Consider the following 14,525-nt stretch of genomic DNA (forward strand, 5'->3'; position numbering starts at 1 on the left):
AAGGGGAGGAGAGGAGGACGGGGCAAGGGATGCTTCGGGGCTGGAGGATCAGGGGAAGCAACCCAGGCGTTTCCCCTGCCCACTCAGCTCCAGGAAGCCTGTTGGGCTTCCGGGTCTGGTCCCTTGCCTTCTGGGGCCACCGCTAGCCATGTGGGTGCTGTGGACATGGGAGGGAGAAGAAGAGAGGCCAATGGGGAAGGGCCCTCTGGGACTTCCCCCACCCACTTGGGCTCAGTGAGCATGCTGGGGTCCTGGACCTGGTCATCTACCCTCCAGGGCCAGAGGCACTCCTGGGCCCCTCCTGCTGTGTTGAGTCTAAGACCCTGCCCCAGGGCCTTTTCTGGCCCTGTGGGTCCTAAGCATAGGCCCCGTCCACCACCTAAACCACACCCCGACCTAAGCCCCGCCCCCCCCAGCCAAGGTCTTTTCTGGCATTTTTCCCCCCTCCTCTTTATTACTACTGTGGTCCTGTTTTACCTTCCAGTTGTTGTTTCATCTATATTTTTATTCTTTCTAAGATAGCTGTTAGTTTTCTAATCTTATTATTTACTCTTTCTTACTGTTCTGCTCCTTTTTTTCTTTTGTCTTTTTGGCACTTCGCACGGCTTGCAAGATCTTGGTTCATGAGCTGGGGGTCAGGCCAGAGTTCCTGCAGTGGGAGCTCCGAGTCTGAACCACTGGACTAACAGAGAACCTCAGACCCCAGGGAATATTCATAGGAGTTAGGTCTCCCAGAGGTCCTCATTACGGGACCAAGACTCACCTCTACCCAACCGCCTACAAATGCCAGTGCTGGAAGCCTCAGGCCAAACAACCAGAACACAATCCCACCCATCAAAACAAAAACAAAAACAAAATGAGTTGACAAAAAATTATGTCACAGATGAAGAAGGTAAAAACCTACAAGACCAAATAAATGAAGAGGAAACAGGCAATCTACCTGAAAAAGAATTCACAGTAATGAGAGTAAAGATGATCCAGAATCTCGGAAATAGAATTGGAGGCACAGATTGAGAAAATACAAGAAATGTTTAACAAAGATCTAAACAACTAAAGAACAAACAAACAGAGATGAACAATGCAATAACTGAAAAGAAAAATACACTAGAAGGAATCAAACAGAATAACTGAGGCAGAAGAACGAATGAGTGAGCTGGAAGATGGAATGGTGGAAATAACTGCGGAGGAGCACAATAAAGAAAAATAATGAAAAGAATTGAAGACAATATCAGAAACCTCTGGGACAACACTAAACAAGCGAACATTCAAATTATAGGGCTCCCAGATGAAGAAGAGAAAAAGAAAGGGTCTGAGAAAACATTTGAAGAGATTATAGTTGAAAAATTCCTTAACATGGGAAAGGAAATAGTCACCGAAGTTCAGGAAGTGCAGAGACTTCCATACAGGAAAAACCAGAGGAGAAACACACCAAGACACATATTAATCAAACTAACAAAAATTAAATTCAAAGAAAAAATATTAAAAGCAGCAAGGGAAAAACAAAAAATAACATGCAAAGGAATCCCCATAAGGTTACCAGCTGATTTTTCAGCAGTAACTCTGCAGGCCAGGAAGGAGTGGCAGGATATACTTAAAATGGTGAAAGAGAAAAACCTAAAACCAAGATTACTCTACCTAGCAAGCATCTCATTCAGATTTGACGGAGAAATCAAAAGCTTTACAGACAAGCAAAAGCTAAGAGAATTCAGCACCACCAAACCAGCTCTACAACAAATGCTAAAGAAAATTCTCTAGGTGGAAACACAAGAGAAGAAAAGGACCCACAAAAACAAACCCAAAGCAATTAAGAAAATGGTAAGAGGAACATACATATCGATAATAATCTTGAATGTAAATGGATTAAATGGCCCAACCAAAAGACACAGACTGGCTGAATGGATACAAAAACAAGACCCATCTATATGCTGTCTACAAGAGACCCACTTCAGACCTAGGGACACATACAGACTGAAAGTGAAGGGATGGAAAAAGATACTCCATGCAAATGGAAATCGAAAGAAAGCCAGAGTAGCAATACTTCTATCAGATATAATAGACCTTAAAATAAAGACTGTTACAAGAGATAAGGAAAGACACTACATAATGATCAAGGGATCAATCCAAGAAGAAGGTATAACAATTATAAACATTTATGCACCCAACATAGGAGCACCTCAATACATAAGACAAACACTAACAGCCATAAAAGGGGAAATCGACAGTAACACAATAATGGTAGGAGACTTTAACACCCACTTTCACGAATGGACAGATCAATGCAAATGAAAATAAATAAGGAAAGACAAGCTTTAAATGACACAACAGACCAGATAGATTTGATTGATATCTATAGGGCATTCCACCTGAAAGTGGCAGAATACACTTTCTTCTTAAGTGCACACAGAACATTCTCCAGGACAGATCACACCTTGGGTCACAAATCAAGCCTAGGAAAATTTAAGAAAATTGAAATATCAAGCGTCTTTTCTGACCACACGCTATGAGATTGGAAATCAATTACATGAAAAAAACTGTTAAAAACACAAATACCTGGAGACTAAACAGTGTGCTACTAAATAACCAAGAGATCACTGAAGAAATCCAAGAAGAAATAAACAAATGCATAGAAACAAATGACAACGAAAACATGACGACCCAAAACCTATGGGATGCAGCAAAAGCAGTTCTAAGAGGGAAGTTTATAGAATTCAATCTCACCTAAAGAAAAAAAAAAACAAACTATCTAACCTTACACCTAAAGCAACCAGAGAAAGAAGAACAAAGAAAACCCAAAGTCAGTAGAAGGAAAGAAACCATAAAGATCAGAGCAGAAATAAATGAAATAGAAAAAAGGAAAACAATAGCAATGATAAATAAAACTAAAAGTTGGTTCTTTGAGCAGATAAACAAAATTGATAAACCCTTAGCCAGACTCATCAAGAAAAAAAAAGTGAGAGGATGCAAATCAGTAAAATTAGAAATGAAAAAGGAGAAATCACAACTGACACCGCAGAAATACAAAGGACTGTAAGAGACTACTACAAACAATTATATGCCAACAAAATGGACAACCACAAAGAAATGGACAAATTCTTGGAAAGGTACAATTTTCTAAGACTGAACCAGGAAGAATCAGAAAATATAAACAGATCTATCACAAGTAATGATGAAACTGTAATTAAAAATCTTCCAACGGGGCTTCCCTGGTGGCACAGTGGTTAAGAATCTGCCTTCCAATGCAAGGGACACAGGTTCAAGCCCTGGCCTGGGAAGATTCCACATGCTGCAGAGCAGTTGTGGCCCATGCGCCACAACTACTGAGCCCACGTGCCACAACTACTGAGGCCCACGCACCTAGAGCCCATGCTCCACAACAAGAGAAGCCACCGCAATGAGAAACCTGCGCACCACAACGAAGAGTAACCCCCGCTCGCTGCAACTAGAGAAAGCCCACATGCAGCAACGAAGACCCAGAGCAGCCAAAAATAAATAAAATTTTTTTTTAAAAATTTACAAAAACAACAAAATCCCTTAGCGTCCTTACTGATGAAATCTAAATCTATTTAGAATCTAAAATCGGAATGTATGGGGTAGATGTATACCTGAAAGACTATCTACCTGTGTAGATATATGAGTGTATATTTACACTCATATGCATGTAAAAACATTTAGTTTTAAAAATGGAAAAGATACTTTTACTTTATGAAAATATACATTACTAAGTGAAAAGAAAATACAAATCCTAAAAAGTGTGAGGAATTACATTGAAAACTCACCCAACAAATTAATCCCATCGTTTACAATGAGCTGTCCGTGACGCAAGTAGTTCAAAATGGGTTCAAAGTACTCAGGACTTCGGTCAATTAAGAAAGCTCCTCTATGATCTTGCTTATTTCCCCACACACCTGTGGGACCATTAAAATGAAGAAAGCCCCCCCATAAACAAAAAACAAAGTTAGAAATTTATAGAAGGAAAACTGCATAACATACCAGTAAGTTTTCACTCTTGTAAAAATTATTACTGATTCCATTAAAAAGTACAGAAGGACAGGAGTTATAAAGTCAATACAACTACAAACAGATCACACAAAATGTGATCTCACTGCACTCACCTTTGTCCTTAAACATGTGGGCCAGCATACTGTCAGGTTCTTTATTCACTAAAGTGCTCCTAAGAATTCAGGGAAAAAAATTGATTTCTCCATTTGTCTTTATAAACAAACATATTTAAGTCAAGAGTATACTTGATCCCAGCTGCTCTCTCAAAAAGATGCATGCTATAACCTGGGAGGAGTGATGCTGGGAAACAAAAATGTGCAGTAAGTTGCCATTTATCAAAATCTCTTCTCATCTGGCACTTCCTTTGATTTAAATATTGATTTCGTTGCCTTTAATTTCAATGCTGATCTATCCTTCTAGCAAGCTACTGTATAACAATTTTCTTGATCGAAATTTACATTTTTCTTATGCCTTTAGTATAAGCAGTTGTAGTCTACAAATTTCAATACTGTTAATTTTTTACTTGTGTTGCATGTATATTACTCAATATTTTAAAAGCATATTCTAAAAACAGTAAATTCATGCTTTTCATGCTTTCTCTGGAATGACTTGTGAACCATTTTCTACTCTTAGAAAAAATTTCCTAAATATTGGCTTCAAATCACATAGTATATTTAAGCAGCACTGGAATATCTTCTAAGGACATCAGCAAACTGAAGGAAAGAACAAACAGTACATAGTACCCACTCAACACACACATACATGTGCACCTACCGTGTGGTTGTAAAGTACCGCCCTCCAACATTTAATGTTAGCCAGTCTGTGTGAGATCCTGACAACACTTCCGGTACTTTAGAATCTGTCTGAGGGTCTAGAGGTGACATGTAGAAAAAATAAACATTAAGTTGGGGGGGGGGGTTTGGGAAAGATGGCAATAGTATAATATTTTAAACTAAAACACACACATAAAAGCATGCCAGAGCTACTAGGACAGCAAGCCCTATACCCACAGACAGTATCTAAAACAAAACTAGGTGATAAGGTATCCCGCCAACACCGACAACTAGAAGAGAAGCATGGCATCAGCATCCTTGACAGAAGAAGCATCCTTGACAGAAACAACAGGGTATGTGATGATCCTAAGAATTCCAAAGTAACCCATAAATACTCACTTCAAAACTCAGCAAGTCTACTTGAGAACAGCCGAATGGAAGTGGGAGGGGTGTGCCCACTCCAACCATGGGTGATTCAAGCAGTCTGGAGTAAGATCTGAAGAGGCTGAAAACGAACTCTCAAAACCCACCCAGCCAAAGCTCCCACCTAGGACAAAGTCCCACACTGAGGATAAGATGTTGGGAAAAGAATCCAAGTTGAACAGAACAGAGACAACAGAGACAAAAGGAAAAGGAGTCCAGATAAAAGTCAAAAAAGGTCAAGCAGAACCAAAATATATTAGAAGGTGACTTCCATATTTTTTAATACTTCATAAAAACAACATAAAAGGGACACCTAGAGCCATGAAATTACAAAAACTTTCCTAAGTCAGCTCCCTTCTCAAGTTAAGGAAAACTAATTTCATGTAAAAATGAGCAACAGAAAATCCCATACAAGATTATTAAAAGAATAGGAAGAATTACATCCCTATAGATAATGAAAACGTGCCAGATAATGAAAATGTGCCAGAAAGAAATGGCCACAAAATAGGTAAACTATAATATTCCAAATATGCTAAAAGAAGTAAATAATACAAGGTATGAAAAAGCAACATAAACCAGAATCACAAAATTCAGAAATGAGGCAAGAGAACTCTGGAGAGAATTAGAAATAAAAACCATTTCAGAAATGAAGATTAAACTAGAAGAAACACAGGAGTGAAAGAACACCACAGATAATGCCTTAAGGAAAATAAAAATTGAAAAGAGGAAAGCTTTAAAAATCAAGAAGAAATGAAGAAAGAGATGAAAAAGATTTAACAGAAGATTTCAAATATAGAAGACAAGTGTAGAAGATCCAACACATATACAATAGGAGTCCTGAAAGGAGAAAATCAAAGCATGGTAACAAAATAAATACATAAAGTTCAAGAAAACTTATCTGAAATTTAAAAAAAAAAAAGATGTGAAACTACATATTGAAAGGGCCCACCACATAACTGAGAGATTCAACCCAGAACAGCTCAGAACACCCAGAAATAGTATACTAAAAGTTATCAATTTAAAAGTACAGTAAATCAATTTAAAGTACAGTAAAATTACTGTAAAGAAAGAGAATAATCCTTTGGGTGAGCTAGGAAAAATAATCACTTATGAAAGATCAGATTTTTTTTTGACACCAAAACTCTATGTCAGAAAATGCAGTAACATATTTAAGATATTTAAAGAAAAATAATATGAACCAAGGATTTTTTAACAACTTGAGGTATAATTGAAATACAACAAACTACATATCATTAAAGTTTGAAATTTGTTCAGTTCTGACATATGATTTTATGACCAGTCAAACTGACTTTCAGGTATAGAAGCCACATGCAAGATGTCAGAGAATATAGTTCTCACAAGTTCTTTATAAAGAATCTACTAGAGAACAAGTTTCAGACAACCACTCGAGGCATCAGTTTAAGGACTGGAGGAGTAAAACTAAGTGATGGTTTTAAGGGAGAGAGTATAGTATACAATGGTGTGTGTGTATATGTGTGTATGTATATAGTATATAATAACAATATTTGACAATGGATAAACAATACGATTATTTTTTAAGTAAGGAAAGAAAGGAATGAGCATATTAAAAAAATGTTTAACTGTCTTTAGTAGTCACATTGGTATTCAAAGTATTGGGATTATTATTGAAACTTTTATGTGTATTTTGTGTAGGATGAAGGAAATGAGTAATTATGTGACATTACAATTCCATCACTCCCTATGTCCTTGGAAACCAGGATTACTGATATGCAAGAAAGGAGACATAGATGTAAGATAGAAGATGTTAAATAAAAATCTTACAATCCTAATATAACCAAAGTATTAGTATGAACCCATGAGATATTTTATCTATTTATATGTTATATGTGATATAAAGCTTTGTATCATATAATATTTATTATATATGAATTTTATCCTCTAGCTAGCCATGTATTTCCAACTCTGTTCACCAAAAAGCCTAGTAATCATGACGAACCCAGTAGCAGCGAGCCTCCCCAGCACCCAGGCTGGGTCTTAAAATGACATTTGCCACTAAAAGAAATCAAGGCTTCCAAGAAAAAAACCACTGATTTGGGTTTAGGACAAGAGAAGTATAAGATGAACACTTTGTTATTCCAGATAGTAAGGAAAAGACTAACGGGGTTGTGTTAAAAGAAGAAGAACATGAAGGGATTTCCACTGGCCAAAAGTAAAATAATCCAGGTATAGATAAATGCAGAGGATGAAAACATACCAAATATTTTTAACTCTGAAAGTTTGTAACGATAAAACAAAAAACACTAATCAATCACTTTTTGTTTTGTTGTTTGTATGTATGCAATGAACCAATTAAGTGACCACTGCCTGCCAACCCACTCTGTTAGCCTAATGGATAAGAAAAGATGAGAAAAATTTTTTGTTCAGTCTTAAGGCAGAAACAGAGAATATGCATTTACTTCTAAGTTGCTGTGTGATGATCTTGAGTACTACCTCCACTCACCAAATACAATTATTGTGAAGGCTTAAAGAAATACTTGAATATTCAGGGTGTGATGGTCTGGAACTAAATATATCAAATATTCGTTAAAGAATATTTATTTAAGCCTCAGGCTCTTTCCTTTGAGATATACACTGTATAAGCTTTCTTCGAAACTGAAGGGTAGTGTGTGTGTGTGTGTGTGTGTGTGTGTGTGTGGTTGCTACCAAGTCATTTTTGACTGATTTAACTGCTGTGAATGACTGGCAAACATTACTTTTTCAAGCAATATATGCTTAAAAAATATGTAACATAACAGAGATTTTGATAACTACTATCAAAGAGAAAATTTCAAAACAAAACAGTTATAGTTCTAAAATCAAAACCACCCTATCATGTCATAATTAATGAATATGTGCACATCCAGAGCCTTTTAACAGCACGTAAAAGATGAGGTATCCATACTAAAATATGATCATCTAATTCAAGTTAGAAATTTACTTTCACACACCCCCCCAATGCAGAATCAAAAAAGGTATGAAGAGCTGAGTACTGCTCTAAGATACTTTTTAATGTTAAGCTTAGTAAAGCCATGTAAAATATTTGCCATTTCATCTTTATTTCGGCAGACAAAATTGGCTTTTAAGGAAGTCACTTACCAATAAATGGTTCTCCTTCACACACAAACAAAACATCATCATCCCTGGGGAAATCAAAATTTAAAAAGCCACCATCAAAATCCAGAAATCACATTAATTATCTGTTGACTAGAGGAACTATTCCTTAGAATAATGTAGAAGATCCGGTTTGCTATCTATGTGGCAAAGAAGTTGACCAAGTTCCAGTGTTTTTTGTTTAAACCCAGGTTGTTTAAGCCTCTTCCTGCTCCAAAATTCTATGATCTGATGAGAATGGAATGAGGTGAACTAGACACTTGTCTCAGAGATAAATCTGCCGAGGGTATGTAAAAACCAAAACCAAAAAAAAACACCAAAATCACTATTGTGGTGGATCACTGATGAGTTAACTCTACTTAACATTCTATTTTATTTAGCAAGTTTTCACCAAAGTAGGTCTCTGTGACGTTTATAAAATTCAAAGTGCTTAACCCCCTGACTTAACTGCCTCTGGATTTAAATTCAAAGAAGATCCTGCACATGAAAGTACTTTTGAAGTGGAAAAAACAAACGAAACCCACTATACAAATTATGTGAATTCAGCTTCCTTATCAATTGAAGAATATACTACTGAAGAATGTTATGTTCAAAGGATATGATTAAAGCTATAGCCAACTCTTCTTCTTTCACTTTAATTCTATAACCCTAAATAATTTATTAGGGTTTTCTGCCACATCATCAGCTGTTTTGTGCTTTGGAAATGAAAATAAATTTTCATATTAAATCTAAGAAGAATATAATTGGAAATAACTCTGCTGTAAACACTCACCCACTATACTCACCTAAATGTAAATGAATACCCATAATTCAAAAATCTGGATTATCAGTGTATATCCTCCTTCCCTGCTCCACCCCACCGCACGATTAGTATAAATGATCAGAGCTTGTACTGTGAACCACAAATTATTAAACAGGTAGATATAATATAAATATATACTATTTCTTGTCCTAGCTCTTTTTTAATTGAAGTATAGTTGACACACAATATTATGTTAGTTTCAAGTGTACAATGTAGTGAGCTGACAATCAAAATACATGAAATGATTACCACGATAAGTCTAGTAACCGTCTGTCACCATACAAAATTATTACAGTGTTACTGACTATATTCTTTGTGCTGCCAATTACATTCCTGTGACTTATCTATTTTATAACTGGAAGTCTGTATCTCTTAAGCCCCTTCACCTATTTCACCCAACCCCGCCAGTCTCCTCCCCTCTGGCAACCACCAGTTTGAGTTCTAAATAGGTAGATATTTTATAGTTCAGAAGGCTTCAGTTATGACCTTCTTCAATTACGACCTATGTTGTAGACATTTTTATTTCTATAAGAATGTAAATTATATTTCTGTAAGACATCACAGGAACACATAGAATTTTTCTTGGAAGCAGAGTCTTGTTTGTTAATGAGAAATTTAGGTTGATATAAATCATTCAATTATCCATAGAAACACATAGAAGCTGGGAGATAGATACTGAAAAACTAAGAAACTCTTCTAATTTATTTGGAATTAAAATCTTTATCTTTTAAGTCTATAATCTTTTCTACTTGTTCACCATGCCAGTTAACTTTTTAAGACTAATATGAAAATTTGTTTTCCTCTAATTGACAAAAATCAACTATTAAATGTATGACCTGGGTAAGTCATTTAAATTCTCAGATGTTTAGTTTCCTCATTTATAAAACAAAGGGACTAGAAGTGTTTAAAGGCAGTATGTTATATTGAAAGGTTATTCTGACCTGGGTTTAACTGAATATTAAACTTTGTATACTACCATAATTTAGAACATCATTATCTTCACAACATCAATTTTAGAAAACCCACGCAGGGACTTCCCTGGCAGTCCAGTGGCTAAGACTCCACACTTCCAACGCAGGGGGTGTGGGTTTGATCCCTGGTCAGGGAACTAAGGTCCGACATGCCTTGCAGCCAAAAAAATAAATAAAAAGTCCATGCTTTGCCGATTAAATGAGGTAACTTGGGCAAAGCAAATACAACTTAACTGGCACAGAGTCAGTACTTAGTTTGTGTTCCCATTCCATCTTCTTTGAGCCCCCTCCTGCTCCAAAATTCTATGATCCCAAGAGGATGGAATGAGGTGAACTGGACATTGGTTTTAAAATATGCCTGGCATACTTAAAAAAACAAAACCCCAAACAAACAAACAAACCAAAACCACTACTGTGGTGGATCACTGGTGAGTTAACTCTAGTTAAAATGCTACCTTATTTAGCAAGTTTTCACCAAAGCAGGTCTCTGTAAACGCTTATAAAATTCAAAGCATTCTTAGGAAATGAACTGAACAATAAGCAGTAGCATATAAAAGAGATCAATTAAGTTTCTAGTATTAAAAATTCGTGTCTTATTAGATCCGTTTCTAGTAACATAGAGATTCCTCATAGCCATATGTGAACTCTGCAGAAAGACTATGAGTATATTGGAATGTATTCAGGGTTTTCTATCTGATCAATGCATCATAAGTGCAAATTACTTAAATTCCAAAGAGCAAATTCTAGGCAATCATTTGCCAAAATTCTGCATTCTTAACAGTGATTAAATACTGCTTAAGGGAAACAGCATAGCACCAAGAAGCTGAGGGCACACTGTAGATGGCTTATAAAAAGGTGAAGGTTACCTGATCAAAGCAATATCATCAATCAGTCCACCTTTCCCATTATACACACTGGTGGCTTTTATGCCGAGTTTATTGCTGGCCACAGAAAGCAAATCAGATAAAGTTCCATATACAGCGACCACCTGTAAACACACCAGATTAATTTGAACAACTTACGTAATCAATTTCGTCACTCACAAATTAAAAACCACCATACTATAAACAGGTCTAAAAAATCAGATTATCATATAAAAAGAGATTTTGAGAGGTTCTTAAAAGTTTCTCTTTTTCTTTTATGACTGAAATATTTACTTAGTGCCTAACACTGCTGAAATCCAAGACTAGAGAAATCGTTGCTAAAAACAAACTACAATCTTACAGTATGTTAAACAGTGCTCCAGTTCTGATACAAAAGAGACCCGCACTTGACTTTAGATTCTGGCATTTTCTAGCTGTCCGCTCAAGACAAATTATTTCACCTCTTTATGCTTCTGTGGCTCTAACTGGCAATGAGGAGAACAGTTACACCTGTATCAGAAGGTCGTCACAAGGATGAAGTGAGTTAATGCATGATAAGAGCTTCCCAAAGTGCCTGAGACCTATTAAGTCTTTAAGATGTTGCTTTTACATTATTCCTTTTTTACAGGAATGGTTTACTTTTTTAAACAGGAAAAATTTACTGTTTATTATAACATTTACCATGTCAATGACCATATGAACAGTTAACGACTTCCCACCTCATTTAACTTCAATAACTATTTATATACTGTATAAAAGCCAGATTTTGGCTAACATTCTAAGTACAGCGTAGACCTGGGTTACAATGAATTGCTCCGTCCTGCTTTAAATCAGGCAGTCTGACACTTGTGCAACATACATGCAGTTGCTTAGGTAGGGGGTAGAGACTCTGTACATGTAGTGAATTCTTTGCTCCAGCCATAACTGTAACTGTGTATAGTTGTATCATTATCAGTCAGATCTCTGAAAATTATGAATAAAAAAGAGGGTGAGGAGATGAACCTGAAGCATGAGCAGCCAGCTGACTTCCCACAGGATACTGGATAAAGGTGCCATATGAAATGGAACCGGGGCTAGTCCTTTGTTCACTGGTCACTGGAGTACAGCAGACAGTGAATTTTTCGTTAAGTAAATGAACAGTCAAGGGTGGAGCGAGTTGTTTGCCAATAGGAGTGTGTAGTGTTTCTACCGCAGAGTAGAGATTCCAACTCTTTTCTCTTGGATCATGACCTATGAGAAGTGTTGCAAGCTGGGGCATTTTGGGGAAGAGGGGTAGGCAAGCAGAGTTTAAAGGGAACTACGTGGATTATTAAAGATAATGCACAACCCAAGTGCTCATAAACGTCTGAATGGATAAACAAAATGTGGCATATCCATACAATGGAATATCATTCAGCTCTAAAAAGGAATATGATTCTGATACACGCTACAACATGCATGAATCTTGAAAACATTATGCTAAGTGAAATCAGCCAGACATAAAAAAGGACAAATATCATGGAATTCCACTTGTATGAGGTACTTAGAACAGGCAAATTCATAGAGATAGAAAGTAGAAGTATAACTGATTCACTATTCACTTTGTTATAAAGCAGAAACTAACACACCATTGTAAAGCAATTATACTCCAATAAAGATGTAAAAAAAAAAAAAGAAAGTAGAAGAAAGGAGGTTATGGGGCAGAAGGGGTAATGGAGAATTACTGCCTAATGAGTACAGAGTTCCTGTTTGGGATGATGAAAAAGTTTTGGAAATGAAAAGTGGTGAGGTTACACACATGAATGTACTTAATGCCAACGAAATGTACACTTAAAATGGCTAAAAGGGTAACTTTTATGTTGTGTATATTTTACCATATGATAAAAAAGATAACAGCACAAAGCCCCCGGCAGAGTGTCTTACACCCAGCAGACACTGACATAAATGACGGAAGCTTGAAGAACATGTGTCCCCCGTATTTCCTACCATTTTTCACCTTTGTAACAGAGCCTGGAATTCTAACCATTATTGCAGATACGAGTTCCAGAGGAGAAAGATTTAGAAAATTCTTAGTATAATAGCAACTATGACAAGAATGCTGTTGTTAGAAAGGAGGATCTTCTTACTCTCCCCTCACGGTTCCCAGACTGTAAAAGGTGTTTTGCATTTGCTTTGGTCAGTCGCTTGGCTCTTTGCTTCTTGTATAGCTTCACATGGTTTTCTTTCGCCTGACATTATCAGCTCCTTGCCCTAACATTAACTTTCTCCACCCCATTTCCTTTCACTTCTCTCCCTCAAGCATCATAAAATGGTTGGAAATTCTATGTATCTCTCTATATTATGCTCCTGAATTTAAATATTAGAGCATACCACTTTACCTAACTTATTTTTCAAAAATACATCACTTTGGGCTTCCCTGGTGGCGCAGTGGTTGAGAGTCCGCCTGCCGATGCAGGGGACACGGGTTCGTGCCCCGGTCCGGGAAGATCCTACATGCTGTGGAGCGGCTGGGCCCGTGAGCCATGGCCGCTGAGCCTGCGCGTCTGGAGCCTCTGCTCCGCAACGGGAGAGGCCACAACAGTGAGAGGCCCGCGTACCACAAAAAATTAAAAAATACATCAAATTAAATTGTTCTCTACTTCCATTCGATTGACTTGATTTTTCCTGTGGGTCAGTTGTTTCCTAATGAAAATACAGGCCACCTGCCATGTTCGAAAGCCACACTGTCCAATTTGGAAGCCACTAGCTACAAGAGGCTATTTAAGTTTTAATGTATTGCTATTAATTAAAATAAGTCAGTTCATCAGTTACAACAGTCATGTATGAACTGCTCAACAGCCACAATGGCTAGTGGTTACCATATTACACAGCGCAGATATGGAGTTATTTCCTTCCTCACAGAGCGTTCTATTGGACACTGCTGCTTCAAAGAGCAGAAGAAAGTCAGGAACAAGGAAACAACTATTTTAACTGTTAGGCTTGACCATGTCATAGCAATTCACAGTAACCAAGTGGTAGAGTCCAACTCAAATCCTGTTGTTTTGTATGGAAGGTTGAGTAGTTACCATCTTTCTTTTCTCCCCATTGAAGTCAAATTTGATTATAAGATTAAAAACAAAAACAAAGCCACACATCACACAGTTTGGCAATTTCAGGGCAATCAAAGTACAACAGGTGTTTCCTTGTAGGCTGCAATACTAAGGAGCACATTCTAGATACAAATTGAGTTCATATTTATTTTATTATCACTTAAATAAGCCCTCACATAGTATTGAACACAATTTATCATTACCTCAAATATTTTCTAACCTGACTTCCTATCTAGACTGTAAAGGTTTAATAATAAATTTTTAATTTGTAAAAAGTGGTTATTCAGTGAATTTAGGTAACCAATAATCCCTTGTAATGCTGATGAGCAGCAATGAAGTACATCCCTGTACTACCCAAATCTCTAACATCCAGAAAAGAACTGCAGCCAGTTTAAAAAGGATCCTCTTAAGTGTCACAGTGTCTGGTTTATAGCAGGTCTCTGATAAATGTTTCTTGAATGTCAGATGAAATTTTCATTGCTTTCAGAGTGTTG

The 14,525-nt window shown here is 36.8% G+C and overlaps 1 protein-coding gene across 2 annotated transcripts in view; it reads right to left on the minus strand.

The window, feature by feature from the left end:
* KCTD9 (potassium channel tetramerization domain containing 9) overlaps nucleotides 1-14,525 on the minus strand; it is a 49,192-nt gene that overhangs the window by 27,383 nt on the left and 7,284 nt on the right. The window contains exons 2-6 of one of the 2 annotated variants that reach the window (XM_027087906.1): nucleotides 10,967-11,088; nucleotides 8,313-8,356; nucleotides 4,774-4,870; nucleotides 4,113-4,171; nucleotides 3,777-3,905 (exon numbers count right to left, since the gene is read on the minus strand). In XM_027087906.1, the coding sequence (XP_026943707.1) occupies nucleotides 3,777-3,905; nucleotides 4,113-4,171; nucleotides 4,774-4,870; nucleotides 8,313-8,356; nucleotides 10,967-11,088 (451 nt within the window). The remainder of the gene's footprint in view (nucleotides 1-3,776; nucleotides 3,906-4,112; nucleotides 4,172-4,773; nucleotides 4,871-8,312; nucleotides 8,357-10,966; nucleotides 11,089-14,525) is intronic. The other variant, XM_027087907.1, reaches the window with a different exon arrangement.

Source organism: Aethalodelphis obliquidens, unplaced genomic scaffold, assembly GCF_003676395.1.
Source record: "Aethalodelphis obliquidens isolate GAN/ISIS:26980383/991018 unplaced genomic scaffold, ASM367639v1 scaffold61, whole genome shotgun sequence".
Taxonomy (NCBI): domain Eukaryota; kingdom Metazoa; phylum Chordata; class Mammalia; order Artiodactyla; family Delphinidae; genus Aethalodelphis; species Aethalodelphis obliquidens.